At 43.6% G+C, this 25,245-nt stretch overlaps 1 protein-coding gene across 5 annotated transcripts in view; it reads right to left on the reverse strand.

Moving 5' to 3' along the window:
- The window catches only part of Sec24AB (Protein transport protein Sec24AB), a 168,037-nt gene that overhangs the window by 138,427 nt on the left and 4,365 nt on the right, over positions 1-25,245 (reverse strand). For 3 of the 5 annotated variants that reach the window (XM_075878874.1, XM_075878871.1, XM_075878872.1), the window contains exons 2-3: positions 15,563-15,884; positions 12,402-12,476 (exon numbers count right to left, since the gene is read on the reverse strand). In XM_075878874.1, coding sequence (XP_075734989.1) covers positions 12,402-12,476; positions 15,563-15,881 — 394 coding nt within the window. In that variant the 5' untranslated portion in view covers positions 15,882-15,884. The remainder of the gene's footprint in view (positions 1-12,401; positions 12,477-15,562; positions 15,885-25,245) is intronic. The other 2 variants (XM_075878875.1, XM_075878873.1) reach the window with 1 other exon arrangement.

The raw sequence follows: 25,245 nt of genomic DNA on the forward strand, positions 1-25,245 counted from the left end.
TTAATGGCTCAGAACCATAAAAGTTTAGTGGCATAGAAAGTGTGTCAAAAAAAAAAAAAAAGATTTTACACACTGTCATGGTACAAAATGAAAACTATGCAACTTACTATAAAACTGATAACGTACGTATTTGAAATCAGCATAAAACCTATGTAAACAGCAAATATTTCATTGCCTTAGGTTGTTAAACAATAAAGGAACTTCTTTTTTTCATTTATCACCTCCCCTTGAAGTACAAAGTAGCCTGTACAAGAGAAATATTCTTCTTATAGGCATGCATGATAAATTCAACTTCAATCCCAATACATTGACACACACACTTTAAGGCTATGTTCCACTGCAACACAATTTGCAGCCTTTTTGCTAAACTAATTTGTTGTATAGTAACAAAAAATAGCCATGTACTTGAAAATTATATCTCTTTTTCTATAAGTGTTAATACAAATTGCTATGGGCACAAAATTCAGCAGCACTACAATTCGACAGGACCTTGCAAGACTACTGTAACACAAATGCCAACCTTCAAGTGACCCTGGACAAAATTGGGAAAAAATTACAAACACTAAAATACAACATAGAAGATGCAAATGTTCAAACACAGAGTTTATTTCAGATATTTTTGGACAATTGGCCATATTTTGGGTGGGCTGTCAGTGCACAGAGGCAACATGCCAGAGTGAGAGGTACATCAACTGCTATGACGTGTTGCATGTTTTCCTGCATATCAACTGCTCTGTCGTGGTTTGAGACATGGGCGACAGCTGGCCACACTGACAAATCTGTTTGCGGAGAAATTGAACATAACTACCTCTAGTTCAAGGCTCAGCTGTTAAAATGCAGCAGTTAGTGCAAAATGTATTCAATTTATTATTTTCAGCTAGTTTCTGACTAAAATAAAAAAAACTATGTCAATTGATTTCAGCACCCAAACTCTGAATTTCACCAAAAATCTCGGCAGCAGAAATTCTGTTCAGTATTCCTCCAACATCTGTCCCAAGTGAATCTAGCTCTTTCCAGACAGATTTTCCTGGCCTTAAGTTATTGATCAATGATAACCAACCAAAATGGCTGAATTGCTTAATATACCAACCGTCACGCCATTTCTTGCATTAACCTTCAGAATCCAAATTTCATTACTAAAATTTGGTCATACTAGACAAAGTTATTAAGTATACAGAAAGAGGTCGCATAGTCAAAAACAGTATCAAGACCTCCCTGCCTATAGGCATCTACATTAACTATGTATATGAGATCTGTTCACCATGTGACACCAGCCCCTTTGGGCATATCAGCCCGACTGCTAGCGCGACTCAACGTTTAAACTTCTATGCATTTAAAGCACTGTACAGAGTCGTTCAGACTAGGTCGCGGGCTCAAATCCTGGCTGCGGCGGCTGCATTTCCGATGGAGGCGGAAATGTTGTAGGCCCGTGTGCTCAGATTTGGGTGCATGTTAAAGAACCCCAGGTGGTCGAAATTTCCAGAGCCCTCCACTACGGTGTCTCTCATAATCATATGGTGCTTTTGGGACGTTAAACCCCACATATCAATCAATCATCATCAAATCAATCAATCAGAGTCATACAGACTGCAAGTCCACTCATCATCAGGATCACTAACAGTGCAAAAAAAGCCAGTGTGCACAAAGCATTTTGGTGACTGACCTTCCAAGGTGAGAGTTCTTTCCATGAAAAGTTTAACAAATAGATTGCATCAAGCAAATCAATGTTTTACCTCTTGCTAACGTCATATGCTGTGAGCATGCATTACAAAAGAGCCTGACCAAGCCACTTATCGTTGCAGACCACAAAAATATATGCGAGGCAAGCCTTACAAAGCACTCTGAATAACACAATTATGAGGCCTGCGGCTCGACTGTTAAGGCACGAGCTGTCGGCGCCCGAGTCACTGAATGAATGTGGCCAGCAATGCAAAAGCTTCAAAGTGTCGTCAATCTGTCTTGCTTTCTACGCGTGTGCTGGTGATGGCACCGGTTCAATGACAGGCTTGGCTTCGGCTTCACATGCTGCAGAAGATAAGTGATCAGGTGAATGCAAGAAGCAAGAACTCCAGGAGGACACCCGTCAGTAGAAGGTTGTGCTCGGGAGAGCAGCTTTCAAGGGGCAGCAATGTCGAAACTGGCAGCAAGGGGGTGAAAAGCTGGCATGAAGACGAGCAAGAGCAGTGCTGGTGTTCGAAGAGCTCTCAGACTGGAGAGTGGATCAATGAGAAGAAAGCAGTGGCCGCTTTTATAGGGTGGGTGCGGACGTCACGCGGCGCTACACGAGTTTTGCACTAGAAAATGCCGTAAATGCCATTAAGTGGAATCTGTTGTGCTCAAAAAATGATTAACGGCTCATTGTGGGCACACAGCGCAATTGTGACAACTGACCAGTTTGGCAGTACAGGCTTTGCATGATCACTGGTAAATTTTTTCTTAGGGCATGCAGTCATGAAGCTCGCAAAACAGTAGTTTCTCAGCAACCCACTGTCAATGAAACTGCCAATTCTGCAGTTAGAGTGTTGATGTTCACACACCATCACATTCCAGCTATTGACAAATGTCTACGAAAAAAAATTCAATTACCTTAGCATGCATTTGGACCACATGTCTAAAAGCCTGGTGGTATGTTTTAGTGTCAGAAGTTCCCTTCAGAGTGCTAAAACTTTGCTTGAGTGCACTCCATGAAATGCTGGGGTGCAAGTCATCCCGTGGTTTTTCTGCCATTTATCAGCATGTGCTTTTCAGACTGTAGTTTTCAGGCAGCACAGAGCACCAGGGAAATTTTATTTTTGTGTAGCTTATGTGAAAAGTCAGCGATGCAGTTAAGACCGAGATGAACAGCCCAGGCATGCTGCACCATAAAATTCGATATCTTCCGTTCACTCTGCAGCAAACTGCTGGGCACACTCAGCACTCACTCTGTACTCGTCACTAGGCAGTCATCAGTCACGAATTTGGTACTTTTGTAACCTTGTCATCGGTGGCATTAATATTGTCACGGGGTCGCGACGTGGTTGAAGGCAAGAGACTGAATGGTCAGATCATACTCTTTCTTTGAGCGAACCTGTGCCCGGTAAACAAAAAGTCGGGTTACAGTAGCACACTTTCACTGATAGCGACGAATGCAGCATTGGCCGTTGATCAACTGACAAGCGGCGAAGCGTGACGGCATTTATATACTTGCCATCGACCATTTTAGCGTTATCGCTAGCGGCGCCGTAGCTTTCAGAATAATCTGAAGTGCTCCCGAAACAGGCTTAATCTCAACAAAATGATCTACTGCAGTCTTTCAGCTTCTCGAACACTGTAGGCGCGGTTTGCGCTAAGAATCATGTACAGCGTAACAGAGTGATAGGAAAACTTGAGAAAGGAACGTGGCAATATGACACAGCATGTGTGAGAGGGTCACGGATGCTCAGTGACACCTCCACTCGCCACTCCGTTCTCAACAAGTCAAGCTATTTGTGTTCTTCAAATAGTAAGGCTTAAATACGCAGCATTTGGTTTGGAACCAGAAGAAATTTCGACTAAAGCGATGTCTCGAGTAAAACAATTCAGTCATAACCAGAGATTACTGCATGCTACAAATTACAGCAAGTCAACTTTTCATGCTCACAAGGATATCAACTGGCCGAATAATACAATTTACATACAAGCAGTTCGCACTTTTAACAAGCTTTCACTCTGGGACACAACTTTAAACTTCATTATAAGGTACAGCCTCTGCTCTTGGTGTCGAGAAAACTTGGAAATTCTTGCAACAACAATTTTACCAGGCTGATCAAGGATGATGTAGCATCACCAGTGTATCCCCTTTCTCTTCTTTCCACTGCCAACTTTCTCTTAGCTTTTCCCAGCACGACTGGTGCCATGCAATTTCATTTGAGAGGAGGAGCACCTGGTTCTGGTATTTACTAAGAAGCATGAGGCAATGTTGTTGGTGAAGGAGTAGTTTTTCTTTCCCCCTCATGACCGGTGCCACTGCTGCTGCAAATGCATGGAGACACATGTCCCACACCACAGCAGCCCACAAAAAGCCATTTGAAAGGGCAAAGAAAACTTTTGTTTAAAAAGTGGTTGCACATGTAGTGGTCGCACACTGCCATAAAACAACCTTTCAGGTTGGTTATATGTGAGAAAACTACATATATTCACAGGTTTTTACTAAACATTGAAATTTCAACCAAAGCAAATGTTGAATATCATAAATAATATCAAATAGTTAGGCACAGGTCCAATTTGTTTATTTCATCAAATGTATGAAGCATATGTCTACGTTGAATAAAGACGCCATCGTTACACATTACATTACCGAACAATTTCTGAAAAACGCGTAAACTGACCCCTTGTATCGCAGCGTCCACATATATGGATGCGGGGATACAAAAGGTTAGCTTAAAAAAAAACTGAGGAAGATTTGACATGGTTGTAAGTATTGATAACACAATGCTAGCCTGGGATAACCTATGATGGGATATTTACTGAAAGGGTTGCTCTTTTAATTTCCCACAAGTTAAACACTTCTATGAGTGGTCTGGTCTAATCATCAGAAAATATCATGCGAAAACATTTATGAATTGAAAAATATTTGTCCAGTTAGCCTCTTAAACCAAGAAAAAAAAAAACACCAGAAACTTCAAATGATGAGGCAGGCAGCTGATGAATTTTGTAATGTTGAGCAATAGCGAGAAACTTGAAACCACTCGCAGCAGGCCGAGTCATTGCAATCATGACTCATCATTACCAATTTCAGGGGCTTTACCATACAGTGAGTGCAATATTCACTAATACACAACAGTGATTATGATGATGGGCCATGGTGATCAAAGGTCGTATTCTGAGACAATCACTTTTGAGAATATCGCCTAGCTGCTGCTTCAGATGCGCACTGAATGACTAATACTAAAAAATTTATGGTGCCATCTAGTATTTCTGACAAGATTTCTTTTTAATCAAAATAACTGATGACACGTCACATTTCTGACAAATTTTTCATCAGGGTGTTCTATGGTGCACTAGACATACCTTGAATAAACAGACACCCATTTTCACAATGAGTTGGCGGTTAAGTCTAGCATTTCAGTGACACTAGACATACCTTGAATAAACAGACACCCATTTTCACGATGAGTTGGTGGTCAAGTCTAGCGTTTCAGTGACACAGATGGTAATTTCTAATATTTTTCCGTGGCTGATGTATATAGCAATTAGGCTCAACTCTGCAAGTAAGACATTTTAAACTCTCAATGGAAATACATTTCATGCAAGTATGCATTCTTAAAAACTATACTGTACTTTAATCCATTACCCAGAAATGTTAAAAACATTTCACATAGAGAGACCTAAGCCTAAACACTACACAGAGCCAGGAGCACTCAAGAAGGCCAGACTCTGGTCACTGTGCATCCATACAGCGCACTCACTCACTCCAGCATTGCGATATGTTTGAAAATACCCACCAGGCCAGTGCAACAATGACATCACAGGCAAGCAGATGATTCCCTCATTGAACAGTTCAGACTCCCCATCATGCACAGCAACACTGTCAGTAAAGTGATCATCTTAGAATATAGCCTAAATGCCACCCACAGCGGTCAGTTACTGATCAATTACACGCTTGCTTTTCCTAGGTGCCTCATGAGTTCCGACTCCTTTGTAGACAACACTTGATGTTGTCTGCTTCAAAATACACTATCTTCAATGCTTCAAAGTACACTACGTAGCTGAACTTCGACTAACCATCAGTTAAGCTCACACAAGACAAAGCAGGTGTGCACTATGTTTTCAAGGAGCTTGGTCAGACTTACCGTATTTACTCGATTCTACCGCGCCCTCGATTGTAACGCGCACCCGATTTCCACCACGAAAAAAAAAAAAAAAACGTAAGACATCAATTGCAACGCGCACCCATTTTTTCTCGCTGGCCTGCACGATCACACCACTAGAAAAAACGACTCCTTTCGGGAGCGTCTTCCATTTAAATATGAGGTACGGGCAAAGCTTGTGCCCATCTGACGTGTAACAGAGCATTGCCGTCACTGTAGTTTTACCGTGGACCGATGTCAGCACGCGAACTTGCTTCGCCCCCTTCTTCTCGACGGTTGTGGTGCCAGGCATGTCGAAGTAAAGAGGCGTCTGATCGGCATTCCCGATTTGCCCAAGCAGGTAGCCGTTGTTGCGCCGCAAGTTTAGGACGAACCTCTGAAAACTGTGAAGCTCTTCATCGTACTCCTCCGCAAAACTTTTTGCATATGCATGTTCCCCTTCGGAGGTAAAAGCCTTTCCTTTTCATAAAGTTAGTTAGCCAGCACCTGCTCGCTTTAAACTGGCTCCGCATTAGACCTTTTTCTAAGACTAATTGCATAGCCCGCACTTGGAGCAGTTCTGTCGTCACGGGCCGCTGTGCCGCTCGCTGCTCAAGCACATACTCGCCGAGCAGCTCTTTAATTTGCGGATACCGACCCTGCTGTGGTCCACAGAAGCCTTTGCGTGAAGCTTTGCTGTCGACAATCTTCTGCTTTTGTTTCCGCCGGTCCCGCACGCACGTTTCGGGAACTCCGAACGACCGCGATGCGGCCCGATTTCCGTCCGTTTCTGCACACGCGATGACTTTTCTTTTAAAAGCGGCGTCGTGGTGCACTCAAGTTTTTGGAGTCGGCCCTTCCACGCCGTCGATGCTAATGCACTACTAGATGACAAACTCCTCAGCACACGTACGAAGTGCCGCACATGAGAAACACATAGGCAGAAATGGGCGACGCGCCATGCCGACGCACATAGGGGGCGGCCGGCCATTTTGGATTTGCCGATGGCAATAGATTGACCGCAATTTTTTGGTTCGTACTGAATTCTAATGCGCATGCGATTTATGAACTAGCTTAACCGGAAAAAAGGTGCGCGTTAGATTCGAGTAATTACGGTAAGAGGAGACACTGCTCTTTAAAAAAGTTTTTTATTTCTTGGTTGATTCATATGAAACTTGGTGAGTTTATGCATATACGTATGTGTGTTCACTTTAAATATGCAATTATTTTTCTTGTATACGGTGTAGTTTTTAAATACAGAATATTTCATGTGCATTTTGGGGAGCAAGATTTTTTTTTTTAAACTAAGAGAGCTACGAAGTAAGTTGACATATCACAGTAATCTGGAATCAGTACTGTGTGCAGTGCAACAAAAATGGATGTTCTAAATCAATTTGAACTGAAGTGATAGTACGTTAAACATTTCTGTGCAAGTCAATTTCAAGCTAGAATTTTACTGGCAAGTGTTCAACTTTCCATAACTTTTCTTCTAGTTGGTTTAGAACATTCATTCTCCTTGCACTGCGATCGGCTTTGATTCCAGGTTAATTTCATATGCTTATTTACTTCGTAAAATTCTTAGTTTAGACATAAGCTTGCTCCCCAAAAGGCACATGAAATATTAATTATTTTGAAAACTACAGTTCACACAAGAAAAATAATTGCATGTTTGAAATCAGCACACATGTATACATATACTTGTTAAGTTTCATCAAAATTTATCTATAGCAAAAAAGTTTTGTTAAGTGCCATGTCCCCCCTTAAGCATAACAGTTGTCCTTCTTGTGTTGACCTGTAACGTGGCCGACACGTGCTGGCGTGGCGTTTGTCTTAAATGCTGAAGGCCATGGCATACTGACACAGCTTCCTGCTCCCTTGTTATACTTCCACGTGTAGCTTCCAGTACACTGGCAGACACAATAGAAAAGAGAAAGGCAATTAACTCTCATGGTGTTCTCGTTCTAAGATTATTTGAAAAGTTGTTGCAGGGTCCCTTAAATATTCAAAAGTGGCTTTCTACTGGTAGAACGTCACAGCCCATCACCACTCGCATGTAACGAAAGCACAAAAAGAATACTTAATGAAGTATCTCATCTCTTCTCTCGTCTCAACGAGCTCGCTGGAAGCTACACGGGGAGAGATGGCATGAGGGAAAGAAGTTACGCTGATGCACATCATGACTTGGAGTGCACATGATGGAATGCGATCACTCTTTCTTGTTGCGATTCCTAAGCACATCGGTGTCACTGCTGTGTAATGTTAGCAGACTATGGAGCATGGTGCCGACATGTGACAGCACCCCATGGAAAGAAGCACATCTGACCAAAATGCCTCTCTCTACAAAATGTGAACTAGTAGCAAATCACATGCAGCTATCTGTCGTTTGACATCATACAGAACGGACCAGCAGCTCCAAAGAGAACGAGCACAGGCCATAAAGGGTGCGTGATAAAATGGCAAATTCACACTTCACTTATAAACTCTCCCTATCACGCACAACCACAAGATTTGGTTGAGCTGTTCAAAGCAGTGTCTGCTTTCTGCACCCCCCCCCCCCCCCCATTTTTTATTTTTTTTTTTTCAACCAAGCCTGCTGAGTGGTTCATGACCTATTTAAGGAAAAAACACTCTTTGTAAATCTGGCGTATTCGCCCAACACTTCAACAAGTTTTTCACCATTTACTACAGTGTAACTTCGATTACACGTCCCCCAGTTTCATGACGACCCGCATTTCACGCCGAAATGGTTTGGTCCCGGCAAAATCCCTATAAAAATAATGTATTAAAGACCTTGGTTATACGACACAGTTTAACGCCGAACCCCCATCTTACAATAACTAAGATTCGGTCCAAAAGAAAACACCACCTTTACTCGAAGAAAACGTCGTACAAATATTCACAAGTGCAAAATATAAACTTGTGTTTCTCTAAACTGACGATTACAAAAGTAGACTGTGAGACAGGTTGTCTTCTTAGAATGGAAAATATATTCTCCTCATGCGTTTCTACATGCGCCTCGATTGCATGTGTACGTATTCGGGGTCATTACCTAGTCAAGCTCTATCCACACAGAGTTGGTTCAACTGGCTGATAAGCTGGTATTTTCATGTTTGCTGTCCTTGGAAACTTTTCCTGGTCGACATCCAGCTGATCTCCAGCCTTTGTCGCACTCACAGTCACAGGCTTCCGCACGCATAAGGGCACGATGTAGCTATTTTCACCAGGCGAAATTACCTTCACTTGACGTCCACGTTCATAATAACAGCGGGACATCACTAGGTGCACATCACAAGCCAATAAACTACAACGCACGGCTCAATCGCACACGAAAGCATGCTATGCAAATTCGTGGTCCGTCACCATTATGTGACAGTGATAACGCTGCTCCTCTCTTCTGACGGGAGGCTGTTGGCAATGCAGTTTCAATTTCAGTTTCACGCACATGGAATTTTCGGGCTTTGTTTATTGGTAGAAAGATGCGCGTTAAATTCAGCATTCGTTTAAGTTGAGGTCCACAATTCACTAGCACCTCCTGTAAATAATGCTGTCATTAGATGCCACTGGCAACAATAATTTAATCTACCTTCTTTGCAGAGGCAAAAGGTTGTGCCGTGTCTGTACCAGTTTTTTGGGCAAGGCTGAGTGTCACTGCCTATAATAGTTTTTCAGATTATAAAAAGCCCGGATTATACGGCAGTTTTGCATGGTCCCCTGAAAGTCACATAATTAGTGTTTCACTGTATATGCTTTCTTTAAAACCGAATCGCGATTTGCTCAAAATCATGAAAATATAACATACACCTTGTCTCGTTATCCCATGGAGTCGACCAGGGGAAATACAATAGTACTAAGTACTACTCCTACTACTACTACTACTACTACTACTACTACTACTACTACTACTACTACTACTACTACTACTACTACAACTAATAATAATAATATATTAATAATAATAATAATATAACAATATAATGATAATAATAATAATAATAATACCGTATTTTTGTGCGTATAACCCGCCCCTATATATAATCCGCACCCCCACTTTCAGCTCACAGAGAAAGAAAAAAAAAATCCTCGCGTATTGCCCGCACATTTGATATACAGGAAAGGCTGTACAACAGCTACTGCTCAAGCAACATAGCACATATGTAGACAGAAAAGGCTTTATTTAGCAAGTAGAATACGCTGTCTGCAAGAGGCCAGTCACAATTCACTCACTGTCGCTGCTCTCGCTAGAGCTATCACTTGAGCCGCAGTCCTCACTATTATGCACAAGGTCATCTTCGGTTCCATCCATGTTGTTTGTGATGCAGCATTTCTTGAAACTTTTTCGCACCATCTCACCTGGAATGGCCTTCCATGCCTCGACAATCCACTTGCAGAATAGAGCAATATCAGGCCTTCGGACTCATCTTGTCGGCGTCAAGTCGTAGCAGCCTTCGGCCATCCACTCGGCGTAATAGCGCTTGACATGCGCTTTGAAGGGCTTGTTAAGCGACACATCTAGAGGCTGCAACATTGACGTCATTCTACCGGGTATAACAACTAAGTCGGTGTCGTTGCGTGAAAGGCGGTCTTTCCCTTCCTCAGTTGTGTGGCCGCGGAACGAGTCAAGAATGAGCATGGACCTCTTTGCGACCATCGCACCGGGCCTCTTCTCCCATATCGTCTTGATCCAGTCTACGAACAAGTCACTGTTCATCCATGCGTTCTCGTGTGCGCGCACCACCACACCGGCAGGCAAATGAACCTTTGGTAGAGTTTTCCTTTTCAAGATGACGTACGGTCGCAGTTGCGTGCCATCGGCGAGGGCACAAAGCAAGGCTGTGATGCGCAGTTTCGTGTTCCTGCCGGTCAGCACGCTCACCGAACTGCTGCCCGTCTTCTCAATCGTTGTGTCCAACGGCATTTCAAAATAAACAGGAGTTTCATCCGCATTGCCGATTTGCGAGAAAATGTAATTGTGCAGCTTTCGCAGGCCAATTACATATCTCTGGTACTTGAGCAGCTTCTCCTCATAAGAAGCCGGCAAGCGATCACATATTGTAGTCCGCCGTCTCATTGAGAGCCCTTGCCGCTTCATAAAGCGGTGCAGCCATCCGCGGCTCGCACGGAACTCGTGAGGTAGGCCTAGCTCCCTCGAAAGTCGCCGCGCTTCCACTTGGGCCATCTCGGTCGATACGGCGTGACCCCTGCTTCTCACATCTTTGATGAACTTTACTAGCTCCGCCTCCAGCTCAGGGTAGGCACCGGTCTTGGGGCCACGAAATGACCTACGGTCGCGGTGCGCGGCTTGTAGGCTCTCTTTCTTCTTTCTCCACAGTCGCACGCAGGACTCGTCTACATCGTGCCGTCTTCCCGCTTCGCGATTTCCGAATTCCTCAGCGAAGGCGATGATCTTGAGCTTTTGCTGTGCCGTGAAGGCCTGCCGCCGTACGCTACTCATGGTGACAGAACACATCGACTTAGGCTCGGCGAACGGGTCGAGATGTGGAGAACTAGCGGTATCAGCGAGGTAAAGAGCGCTCACACTCGGCGACAACTTGACAGCACTACCCCTTCTAGTACACTGTAACAGCACCCAGGAAACAACACAACCGAAATGCATGCCTGCTACAGCGTCAAAAGTAGTACATTATTTACTGATAATATCTCTATAGGCAATATAATATCTCATTTGCCTTGCTGGAATAAATACTGCTTTATTTATTATGGAACTTACTTTAAGTATTATGAAACTTTCTTAGACAGCACCACCTTTTCGGCAAGCCCTTTCCAAAAGTAAATATGGCGTCCATGATGTAAGGACATGTGGAGGGTCACTGAGCGGCCGCGAACGTCCAAAAAATATACTTGTGGTATGAAAGTGAGATTTTACACTGAACAATCGAATTGTCTCTCCCCAAATGTTTTTCTAAACGCTTCAACGATGCAAGCAAGCGAAACCAAAATCGGCCGCAAGCTGCCGTGCTATTGCGGAGCAACATGAATTTGCGGAAACCACCTTCGTAGCCTTCGCAACACTGTTAAGGGGCTTCACAGCACAACACGCATTGCTGTGAAGTAGCACTATAGAAAAAAACCCCGCGTATTATCCGCACCTCCACTTTGCCACTAAAATTTTTGGGTTTTTGGTGCGGGTTATACGTGCGAAAATATGGTATGGTTTTACATCCCAAAACCATGATATGATCATGAGGAACACCGTAGTGAAGGGCTCCAGAAATGTCTTTCATTTGGTGTTTTTAAACGTGGCCCGACATTACACAGTACACAGGCCTCGACCATTCTGCCTCCGCCAAAATGCGACCGCCGGAATAGGGAACAAACCTGTGACCTTTGGGTGAGCGGGCGAGCACCATAGCCACTGATTCACCACAACAGACGAAATAGAATATCGTAATGATGTGGAAATGTCACTACCAAATATGAACTATCTACCGAATCTACTTGTAATAATAGCTAACACCTCAGGCTGGAGCAAGTTTGCATCGCACTTTTTCTCTTTGTACTGTCTACTCAGTAGTAAGCTTGCCTCGAATCTAAGCCAGTTGAGTGTCCGCAAAATTATGGTGAGCCAAGCCTTACCAGATGCTGTAGGTGTCACTAAAGGACTTGAACCAGGGTGCTGGTAACCCTGGCTTACTCTGCTTGATGGCACACCTGCATCATGGGAAAATACTACGCCTGTACTCCTGTGCACAGACAACATATTGTTTAAAAATAAAACCTCCATTTTTACTAAAGGATACTCCACATAGAACCAAAATCTATACATACTAGTTTTTCAACACACAAGTGAGTATCGTAATTACTCGAATCTAACGCGCACCTTTTTTCCGGTTAAGCGAGTTCATAAATCTCATGCGCGTTAGAATCGAGTACGAACAAAAAAATTACGGTCAATCTATTGCCATCGGCAAATCCAAAATGGCTGCCCCCTACGTGCGTCGGCGTGGTGCGTCGGCCATTTCTGCCTATGTGTTTCCCAAGTGCGGCACTTCGTACGTGTGCTGAGGAGTTCGTCATCTAGTAGTGCATTAGCATCGACGGCGTGGAAGGGCCGACTCCAAAAACTCGAGTGCACCACGATGCCGCTTTTAAAAGAAAAGTCATTGCATGTGCAGAAACGGACGGAAATCGGGCCGCATCGCGGTTGTTCGGAGTTCCCGAAACGTGCGTGCGGGACCGGCGCAAACAAAAGCAGAAGATTGTCGACAGCAAAGCTTCACGCAAAGGCTTCAGTGAACCACAGTGGGGTCTGTTTCCGCAAATTAAAGAGCTGCTCGGCGAGTATGTGCTTGAGCAGCGAGCGGCACAGCGGCCCGTGACGACAGAACTGCTGCAAGTGCGGGCTATGCAATTAGTCTTAGAAAAAGGTCTAATGCGGAGCCAGTTTAAAGCGAGCAGGTGCTGGCTAACTAACTTTATAAAGAGGAAAGGCTTTTCCCTCCGAAGGGGAACATGCATATGCGAAAAGTTTTGCGGAGGAGTACGATGAAAAGCTTCAGTTTTCAGAGGTTCGTCCTAAACTTGCGGCGCAACAACGGCTACCTACTTGGGCAAATCGGAAATGCCGATCAGACGCCTCTTTACTTCGACATGCCTGGCCCCACAACCGTCGAGAAGGGGGCGAAGCAAGTTCGCATGCCGACATCGGTCCATGATAAAACTACAGTGTGACGGCAATGCTCTGTTACACGTCAGATGGGCGCAAGCTTCGCTTGTGCCTCATATTTAAATGGAAGACGCTCCCGAAAGGAGTCGTTTTTTCGAGTGGTGTGATCGTGCGGGCCAGCGAGAAAAATGGGTGCGCATTGCAATCGATGTCTTACGTTTTTTTTTTTTGCGCGGTCGAAATCGGGTGCGCGTAATCGAGTAAATACGGTAATACTATAATGCTAATACTTGGAAGAGTGTCGGACAATGCATTCTGTACACATCTGTAACTCTGGGCAGCTATGAATGGCCATTTTCCCACCAGTAATTATTCTCTTACAAGCCCACCTAGCAGACAATGGCTGCAGTTGTGACAGAGCAGGCGGAATGGCTAGCTCGGCTGTAGGAGGTGCACACCATAAAATCATGAGCAGGCGCCCACCTCCCTTCTTTGCGAGATTTCAAACATGCACCCTCCTTTCCCCTCCCACTATTTTCACTGTTTCATTCACTGCTTTAATTCACCTGACAAGGGTGAATGAAAACAGTGAATGCCTGCGTATTTATTAAAGCACTGCATTAGGAGCACAGATTTGCATTATATTCAGCGGCTCTTGCACTGCCATATTGAATTTCGAATGATGAACTGAAGTGAACTTCATCGACAGAGTGTCTACGTACAGGCGGATATTCACAAGTGTTGTGAGGTATATTTCAAAACATGAAGACGAACGCCATTTGCCTTCAGAAATAACAAAAGTGTGGATGCAGCTTGCAATAAAATTCAATAGCCAATATGACGTGCATCCATGTACACCTGACCAAACAACTAGAAAAGTCTTTGCGCCACTTCATAAAATTTTACCGGCACGGGAAACAGTGTTTTTGCAATCATAGCAGATGTCCATTAGACTGTATACTCGTGACACCGTCGACTACAAGACATTGGCAAGGTTGTCACTCCCAAGTGCAAGCGTGCCAACGCCATACAAGCGCGATACGATGAGCGAGCCGCTGCATGAGAGGCGGCACAGCAAATCCACTACTGTGGATATTTTCTTGAGGAAACGGCACAACAAGCATATTCTTTCCGGCACTTTTTGTGAAGCACAAATTTCTGCTTGACGTAGGTCTCCACCGGGTTCCACGGATCATTAAGAACTCACGGCGGCAGTGACGAGTCGTGTATGCGTACATTGTGCTGTCAATATTTCTTCATTGCTGTCCACATAATCAATGAACTGCACAAAGTTGTATCATGCCATGTTGTTTAAGGAAGACTTAAGGTGGGTCATTGGCTACCTTAGCCGAGTCTTACACAAGTATGAGGAAAGTTCTGCAATAAGTACAAAGTAGGTTCTTGAAGCACATTAAAGGTGAATTTGATTGATATGTGGGGTTTAACGTCCCAAAACCACTATATGATTATGAGAGACGCCGTAGTGGAGGGCTCCGGAAATTTTGACCACCTGGGGTTCTTTAACGTGCACCCAAATCTGAGCACACGGGCCTACAACATTTCCGCCTCCATCAGATGCAGCCGCCGCAGCCGGGAATCAAACCCGCGCCCTGCGGGTCAGCAGCCGAGTACCTTAGCCACTAGACCACCGCGGCGGGGCTTAAAGGCGAATTTACTGATAAGTAAAAAGTTCAAAGTACGTTTGTGAATACAAGGGTTAGTGTTGACCAAAGTTTCACCACTCAGGGATAACATTATTATTAAGCAGCAACTGTAAACAAACCTAGTAGCAGCCCCACACAGCAGCTACCGAAATGAATTGAGAAGATTACAAAAATGAGACACCCACAATGTGCACTTGGGCACTATACACAGCCAATAAACCACAGTTCCCTTACAATACGAATGAACCCTTTCATTTTCTTACAATTCAATGTGGCAAAAGAAAATGCTTTCCTAATGAGCTAATATGTGCTCTAGTTGACCACTCAATCCTCTCCAACCACAGTCGCCTTTATTACAGCTGATCACAGTCCTTAATCGTACACTACAAGCAAGTTCACAAACAATTTCAACGCGAGAAGAAGCTGGACGCTTACAGGGTCTTTCCTTTATATTCAAAGCAGCCTACCTGCAGGACTCAAGGAAGGCACTTGCTGTTGGTGCGGGGAGACCTTTGATGCAGGTCCATTGGAGTATCCCCCACCCAGATGAGCCCAGCTGCCATTCACAGTTGGCCCATTGGGCTTTGACTGTGTTGACGAAGGATGGGTCATAACCCCTGAAGGCAGAGGTCGAAGCTGGTGGGCTTCCTTGGCCATGTGTTGGGCACTGTCCCCATAAGGAACAGCATGGGGACTTGTCCCTTCTGCGACCCCAGAAGAAGGTGCTCCCGGCCGGCCATAAGGAACGGGTCCATAGGGCGCACCTTGACCCCCAGGCATTGCCATACTCTGCGCATTACATGGGGAGCCATATTAAGGTTCATATTGTTTAGATACTGCCTTAAGAAAAATGCATAAAAAATTTCAGTATGGTCAGTGTTATGTGAAAAGGGGGAAAATACAGCTGGAAACTGCTAGTAATATCTGTGTGTCTTTAGTAACCCTTCCTTTAAAGAAGTACCAACGCAAAATTTCGGAGGTGAGGTTTTCATGTAAACAGCCAACTGCTATCTGCGTCATGAGTTAGAGTTGGCTGTCATGATCCTTGCTAACGCTCTCTTCTTGTTAACGAAAAGAGGGGGCATACTTGCACGGGTGTACAAAGGCTTATGTCCTTGCTTCAGCAGAGAGTTTTTGGAGAGTCACACATATATGGAACATCCCAGAGGAGATTATAGCAGCACCCAGGCAGCCTTCACTGAAAAGAGTTGTCTGTGCAGTGCTCATATCAACCAGGTTCTGTGTGCTCAAGTAGCCAGCTATGTTTACGTGAAAACCATACTGGTAGCCCCCTCACTGGGCATTCTGATTCGGACACTGCGACTTGGTGCTATTAAACAGTCTTCAAAAATTAATCATCACATGCTCATGCCCACAAGATTTCCAGCAGTGATAAGTTGCTAGTGCCAACTAAAAAGCCAGATGCAAAATTTTGCATGTCGACATTCCTTATGGGGAACTCCATCGATTTTTCTCTACTCACCAATTTCAATAAAACTTTCAAAATGTGCTGTCGTCGGTACCATCATGATATGTGCCAAATTATAAAACCATATAACATTTATTTTATTAGCAAACCAATTTAAAAAATTGGTAGCCAATTCTAGAATCACACTTGTAAATGCGAGCCACCGAGGGTATGTGACATAAATGCCTACTCCTTCGAAACTCTGTCTTGCCAAGCAGACAGATGCAGCACATGCTTTCTTCTTCGAGGCGACGACGACGCGCACACAGTTCACTTTTTTCAGCTGTATAAAGTTTCTTGATTATCGTTAATGTCATGTCTTGCACAATATTGAGCAAGGAGGAGATCGATTAGGGGCACGTCAGATGCTTCATGCACTGGTGGGTCAAAATCAAAAGGCAATGCTTTTGTGCTCAGATAATAGATGCAGTCATCATTGAACTTCTCACTGGTAAGTTCAGACAAGCTGGCACAGCCTAATCTCATATCAGATGACAAGGTCAACTTGCTTTTCGCACGTTAGAAGAAGCACGTGAGCTATGTTAACACCTTAGCCAGCTGAGGCAGTTGTAGCAGATTTCGTGATGTCATCAGACACTGATTACATGTCATCATCCGATATCGACGATGAAGAACGCACCAGCTCCCCATTTCGGTTTCTGTTCCGACTCATTGTTCATTGCTTAACTAAAATTTATGACGAGTGTCTGGGCAAAATGAACCCCCCTAGTTGTTGCACGAGCGTCTATACTATTTGAATAAGGCCTTATTTTAGTATGGTCGAAAATTCACCGGAGTTCCCTTTAAAAGGACTCCTGCATTACTTTTTCAGCATGCTCAGGAAACGCTGCCGATCAGTAGTCAAGGCTCTTCAAGAACACGCAAACCAAACATTATAGCAGCATGCAGCCTAGAATTCAAAATTAATTTTCAAAGACAGCTGGTAATCGTTCCCTCTTCCTTCTACGAACTATGCCATATACCAAAATGACCATACCATATACCCAAATCTACAGCCATTAACTGATTTAAACCCCACGAGCTGTATAGCTACTGAGGCCGCCGCAGGATGCTGGCTCATGTGCCTTCACACGTGTTATCACACTGAAAGTGAGCCAAACGTTCGAGGCAAAAAACTGAAAAGGGCCCAAGGTCATGACACACACGTGATGTAACTTCTTTTTCCTGTGCCATTTCTTCCTGCTTAGCTTGCAGTATGCTTGTCGAGGCAAGAGAAGGGAGAAAAAAAAATTCAATGTGTGACAAATCTCTGAATCCGCTCGCACTTGATGAATTCTAAGAATTTTTGTAACTGTAGTTCCGCGAGGCAATAAACTCCTTTAATAAAATTATCCAATGGCTACTTAGAAAAGTGTTGCAGGGCCCCTTTAAGAGCCCCACTTACTATGTCTTACAACCTTGCCCTATTGAAAACACTGATGAAATTACTAACACTGTCTTGATATTTTACATTTACTTTACTGAACACATGACCCTGCACAAGGCAAGAAAAAGAAAAAAAACAGTAAGTCACTTGTGCTTTTTATAAAGATAAAGAGAGGTGCCAAACCCTATCAGTTAGCATGTCATATCCAGCAGTAATAATGATTGGGAATAATTTGTTGTGGAGCAGGATAAAAGCCATTCAGAAACACAACACTGAGTGAGTTTGTTTAGTGCAGCTTCTTCAAACTCCACTATTAGGAAATACTACTCTAAAGACAAATGTAAAGCAGTCACCTTCAATTAGGCTCATCTTACTGAGCAATACCCAATACAATGCAAACCAACTTTTACTTAGACACAAAGCTTTTACTTAGGCCAGCACAAAGGCACAACTGCACCACAAAAGTGTTGCATCATTTGGCAAGACAAAGTGACATCAAAAGCTTTCTCCTATTGAGCTGACAGATGGCTTTTTACACACTTCACAGCAATACATGATATTTTTACCGTGGTAAAGCAATAAGAGGGAACGACTAACATGACATGTATGGTTCCTGTTGGTGACAATAGCTAAAGTCACTCGAACCAGGTATGCAAATCCAAAAAAGTTGACTGCTTACTTGCAAGATGTGTACACAATATGGTGCCTCTATATTTTAATTTGCATGAACATGACAAAATAAACCTTTGTACTGCATTTCTATCACTACAGGTTTGACCAAACATTAAAATTTACCAGCACTGCCCCAGCTAATATCCAGCTATTTTCATATAAAGCAGCCATGAGGCAAAAATGAGAGTTGTCAGTTGTCTAAGAATAGCTAAATCAAAACAATAAAAAAGGCAATTTTCACAACTGCCACAAAACTGAATAACATCAGTCCACAGTGTGTTTTCTCTTCAGGAACCAAACTCATATTGCAAAAATAAAGAACAATACCTACTTTACCGACCAAGGACATTTTCTAGAAACCAAAGCCCACTTTTTTTCCTTTTAATAATAGATTTACTGTCAGCATTATTTTTCCCTTTTTAATGATGCATAAAATTGTGTAATATCATCGCAAGAAGACCTATGCGACAGAAAGTGAACAGATGCAATCCAAGATGACCACTTTTGAAGACTTAAGGGGGGACATGACAATGAAAACTATCTTATTTATGAAGATAAATTGATAAAATTTGGCATGCAGATGTCCTTTATTGTGCTGACGTGATAACTGAAATTAGTTTTGAGCTATCTATATAGTCTGAGTTAGAACACTTGATATGCTCTCATTATTATCCCAAAATTAATTAGACATTAGTTCATCAAAATATTTGTATAAAGATATTCACAATGGCCTATTCTGTGACATAATATTAATGTTTTTTTAAATATTCAATTTGGCATACAAAAATTTTTGAAACGTCATGGGCATTTTGTCTTACTAACAACTTTTACAAAAAGTCAATTATAAAAATCTGTATGATGTGCACACAAAATAGACACCTTTACGGCACTCACCAATGTCTCAGGATCTAAGAGCAGAAAACGGAGTGGCTATATCTTAGTTTATTGCAAAATGGCACAGAGATGACTGACAGTAACTGCCTAAAAAACGAAAGCTGAGAAAATGGAGCTCAAAAAAGTCAAAGCTAGAAGCTAAAAAAAAAATACAGAACTCTGAAGAGAGCTGGCTTTATCCTTTATCAGAAAAATTCAGCTTTGTGGCTATCTCAAGCTCCAATCTGTCCTCATGATGATACCAATATGGAGGCACTATGCCAAGAAAACACTGCAGTATTCCACATTCTAAAGCCCTAATTTCTTGTAGCTTTCAATGACAGCCTACCAGTAAACTGCTTTTTTTCTCAATTTCTACAACTTATTTTGGTCTTTTCATCATGATGTAAAACATGTTCTCACGATTCCAGAAAAAAACTAATTGAAAAATTTAACATTTTGACCAAATTTACCATTCCCATTGCCACGTTCCCCCTTAACTTTTCATGTACACTGGCCAAAGAAAAGTACTAGACAGGCCACAACATTTTTATTCCAAAGTCCACGTTAATCTTATACCCCAGCGTTATTCGGTACTATCAACACACCATTAATAAAAAAATACATAGCCTGCTGATACAGTTTCCCCCAGCGCATTGAGGCAACAAGTTTCGCTGCTGTAGCTATCGGCTGCCTTTCCATAAGTGTGACCGAGTGGTTTTGCTTTATCTTTTCTCTCAGCAATGCCATGCAGCCTCCTTAGCCAAGAGTAGCAGTGAACACCCCTAAAAACATGTTGCATTATGTGCTTGGCATCTAATTTGCCAACCTACATTACGCAGCACACCAGAGTGGAGTTCTAAAATTATGATGCTTGGAACAATTAGGCCTCTAGCAACATTTCACACATTCAGCAGATGACGTGTCCAAGTGCTATGACACCACCTGCTAAGTTAAAATCAGACCACTTCTACAGCTCAGTGTCACTTTGGCAGGATTAACAATATCAACATAAACAGTAAATGACCCAGTGCTGAGCCCTCTGTCCAAGACTAAGCCAATGAATGATTTTATAATATATTCCTGCCTGTGAAGATAGTAAGTAAATCAAATTTGCAAATTCAGCTCTGATTGAACACTTAGCTGTATTGGTGTAGCCAATCGGTGTGTTTCAGCCAATACATTGTAAAATGGTATACTTCAGCTGCTCTGCCAAAAAATGGTGTGCCATCTCCACTGTTGTCAGGATAACAGTGAGGCATCAGCAACATGTATGATGATGATATATGGTGTTTTTTGGCGCAAGGGCCATTTGATGGCCAAAGAGCGCCAGTTCATGCGACAAGGAATGTGGACAATGATTGTGATTAGCGGCTGTATAAGGGCCATAAAATTCCTCGCGGTAAGGCGGGTAAAAACATACAAGTAATAAAATCATGACCATGCCGTGAAAGGTGTGTGTGGTGTGAATAGATAACAAAAGTTGGTGATAATAGAAACGATGGTGTATATGTATGGCATTAGCACAAGTGCCTCACTGGTTCATACCCTTGCGTGCAAGGGCCGTGAGGCAAGTGCTTTCCTGTGTAGCCACCGCAGCAAAAACCTCCCTGGAGAGGTCGAGCTACAGGATGCCCGGGTATATGATATGAAAATTACGAATTTCTTTTAAAAACGCTAACAATGATTTATGACTAAAAAGCGGTTCCCTACCAACGAACATTGCAGGGTGTAAAGGTATATGTTGTCGGTAGGGTAATGGAAAATGCTGTTTTCTTATAGTTTCCAAGTGTTTACACTGGATTAACACGTGAAGGACGGTCAATGGTTCACCGCATCTGTCACACAATGGTGGGTCGCCACCAGACAAAAGATATGTGTGTGTCGTGTATATGTGCCCTATCCTGAGTCTCGTTAGTATAACCTCTGTATGATGCGATTTTGATACTGGCAGCCAATGACCAAGGTGTGGCTTGATAACGTGTAGTTTGTTTTGTGTGTGTGTATCCCACTTGCTCTGCCAGTAGTCCCTGAGTTTTCGTTTGAGAGACGGCTTAAGATCAAGGGCCGGGATTGATGTGGGTGTAATGGCGGTGCTTTCGTGGGCGGATGCAGCAAGCTGATCCGCCATCACGTTGCCTTGAATCTCACGGTGCCCTGGCACCCAGCACACTACAACACGTTGGTTGAGTGTGTAGAGTGTGCATAAAATAGAGTAAAGTGAGACGAGGACAGGGTTATTTTGTTTTTTAAGACTGCGCAGAGTCGTTACCACACTGAGGGAGTCTGTGTAAATTACTGCTTTTTGTATGTGTAATTGTTTGATATGTTTAGCTGCCACAAGTATCGCGTAAGCTTCCGCTGTGAAGATACTTGTGCCTGGATGTAGAGGGCCAGCATCCGAGAAGGATGGGCCGACAACAGCGTAGGACACAGAGGAGTTGGACTTAGAGGCATCTGTAAAAAACTCAGGACGTGTGTATTTGTGTTGAAGTTCCAGGAAGTATGTTCGGATATGGGCAATAGGCGCATGTTTTGTAACTTCTAGGAACGACACATCACAGTCTATAATGTGCCACTGCCACGGTGGCGGGTATGCTACAGGAGCCATTAAACTGTGTTCAAGTGACACTCCAGTTTCTTCAGCTAGACCCTTCAGGCGTACTGAGAAGGGCTGCCTCATTGAAGGCCTGTTTTGGAACAGAATGGAGCTCGACAGATCATTAATAGTAGAGTATGAGGGGTGCTTCTTGTCTGCTTTCACCTTCAGGAAGTATACAAAGGACAAGCAAGTTCTCTGCAGATGAAGCGACCACTCATTTGACTCAACATAAAGGCTTTCTACGGGGCTGGTGCGAAAAGCACCCGTAGAAAGGCGAATGCCCAAATGGTGCACGGGGTCCAGCATCTTCAAAGCACTTTGAGTCGCAGACTGATAAACAACGGCCCCATAATCTAAGCGGGTGCGAATGAGGCTTCTATACAGGTTGATGAGACATTGCCTGTCACTACCCCACGTAGTACGTGACAACACTTTTATAACATTCATGGCTTTTAAGCATTTTGTTTTTAGATACTTGATGTGCGGTACGAAGGTCAACTTGTTGTCCAAGATTAAGCCTAGGAATTTATGCTCCGCATTGACAGACAGACGTTGACCGTTCAGTTCAATGTCAGGTTCCGAATGCATGCCTCTCTTTCGAGAGAACAAGACACAGGTGCTTTTTTGTGGGTTAAGTCGAAATCCGTTTTCATCAGCCCATTTGGAGACCTTGTTCAAACCCAGCTGAACCTGCCGCTCACACATTGCCAAGTTGCATGACTTGAAGCCAAGCTGAACGTCGTCGACATATGTACAATAAAACATATTGCGGGGGATGGACAAGTGCAAGGAATTCATTTTGATAATAAAAAGTGTGCAACTAAGTACACCACCTTGTGGCACGCCTGTTTCCTGGACAAATGTTCGGGAGAGAACACTGCCCACACGGACACGGAATGTTCGGTTTGACAGGTAACTTTCAATTATGTGAAACATTCTTCCGCGCACACCAAGGTGGGACAGGTCTCTTAGAATTCCAAAACGCCATGTTGTATCATAAGCCTTTTCGATATCGAGGAACACAGAGAGAAAATATTGTTTATGGACGAAGGCGTCTCTGATCTGTGCCTCAATACGAACAAGGTGGTCTGTGGTGGATCTACTTTCTCGAAACCCGCACTGAAATGGGTCGAGCAAATTGTTTGTTTCTAAGTAGTGGAGTAAGCGACAATTAATCATTTTTTCAAATAGCTTACAGAAGCAGCTTGTTAACGCTATAGGTCTGTAACTTGATACAGTAGAGGGATCCTTTCCCTGCTTCAAAATTGGAATTATAACAGCCTCCTTCCAGGAGGAGGGGATCACACCTGAAAACCATATGTGATTATAAAGAGAGAGGAGGGTTTCTTTAGTTTCGGAGGGTAGTTCCTTCAGCATCGCGTACATTACGTTGTCAGGACCTGGGGTAGATGTATTACAGCAGATGAGTGCTGTTCGCAGTTCTGCTAAGCAGAATGGTGCATTATATGCCTCATTTCTTGGGGATTTTCTTTCTAACTTTTGTTTTTCTATTCGTGCCTTGTAATTCTTGAATGATTCGGAGTAGTGTGAGGAGCTCGATATGTGTTCGAAATGTGTGCCAAGAAAGTTGCCTTGATCCTCCAAGCTTTCCCCGAGGCTATTTACTAGTGGAAGAGAATACGTTTGTTGGCCCTTAATTTTCTTTACCTTATTCCACACTTTTCCCTCATCTGTGTACGAGTTGATACTCGATATAAACTTTGTCCAGCTCTCTCGTCTAGCTTGTCGACGCGTTCTCCGTGCCTGCGATTTGACCCGCTTGAAATTTTCCAGGTTTTCTGCTGTAGGGGAATTGCGAAGCAATGCCCATGCTTTGTTCTGAGTGGTCCGTGCTTTCCTGCATGCGTCGTTCCACCATGGGACTCGCCGTTTAGAAGACATGCCACTCGTTTTGGCAATACATTTAGATGCGGCATCAAGTATAAAAGCTGTAAAATACGTGACAGCGTCGTCTATGGTCAGGGCAGACAGCTCTGTCCATGTCATGTGTGTAAGAGTTCTATACCCTTCCCAATCAGCTGACTCAATCTTCCATCGAGGAACCTGCGGGGGTAGTTGATCTTTGTTCGGCGCACTCAGGATGATTGGGAAGTGATCACTCCCATAAGGGTTTTTAAGAACGTTCCATTTAAAAACAGGTAAAAGGGACGGTGATGAAATGCTAAGATCTATGGAGGAGTATGTGTTGCTTGCAAGGCTAAAATACGTAGGCTCCTTCATATTTAAAAGACATAAACTAGAAGAGAAAAGGAGCTGCTCAATGAGACGTCCTCGCGCATCACAGTGAGCATCGCCCCACAGGACATTGTGTGCATTAAAATCACCTAGAACCAGAAATGGCTCTGGGAGTTCATCTATTAGTAATTCCAGATCACGTCTGTGTAGCTGTTGATGTGGTGGTATGTACACAGAACATATGGTAATAAGTTTGCTAAAAAGTACAGCTCGAATGGCCACTGCCTCCAGGGCCGTTTGGAGCTTCAAATGCTGGCATGCTATACTACGATCGACTATAATGGCTATACCGCCAGAAGGTACAACAGGATCCTCCCGGTCTTTTCGGAAAATAATATATTGTCGTAGGAAGTCCTTGTGCTTAGGAGTTAAGTGCGTTTCTTGCACACATAGCACTTTCGCGTTAAACTTACACAGAAGTTCTTGGACGTCATCTAAATTTCTAAGTATTCCCCTTACGTTCCACTGTATGATTTTGTCCATAGTGGAAGAAAAAAGGGAAAAAGTGCTGTGTGCAAAGAAGACGGGGATTAACTCATTTTACAGGGCCTTTGTCAGGCCCTATAATCGGCGTTCTGTCCTGTTTGGGGCGGTCGAGCGAAGCTCGCCGCTCCTTCGGCGCTTCCTGCGCCGTTTGGCTTGAACTGGTGTCCATAGCCTCTTGCGAGGCACTGGACACCCGCTCTAAAGAGCGATCTGTGCGTCGCTTAGACTTCGCCTCGATCGACGAAGTCTTTGTTCCCACCGAGCTGGGGGTTGATGGAGCCCCCTTGGCCTCGTGATTGCCCTGGCTGCTGCCAGAGCTTGTAGAGGTCACTGGTGTGGACAGGCTGAAAGTGGGCAGGGCAGAGCTGGCTGCTCCCGCCGCTGGGGCGTGTGGCATTGGCCTCGG

This window comes from Rhipicephalus microplus, chromosome X, assembly GCF_043290135.1.
Source record: "Rhipicephalus microplus isolate Deutch F79 chromosome X, USDA_Rmic, whole genome shotgun sequence".
Taxonomy (NCBI): Eukaryota; Metazoa; Arthropoda; class Arachnida; order Ixodida; family Ixodidae; genus Rhipicephalus; species Rhipicephalus microplus.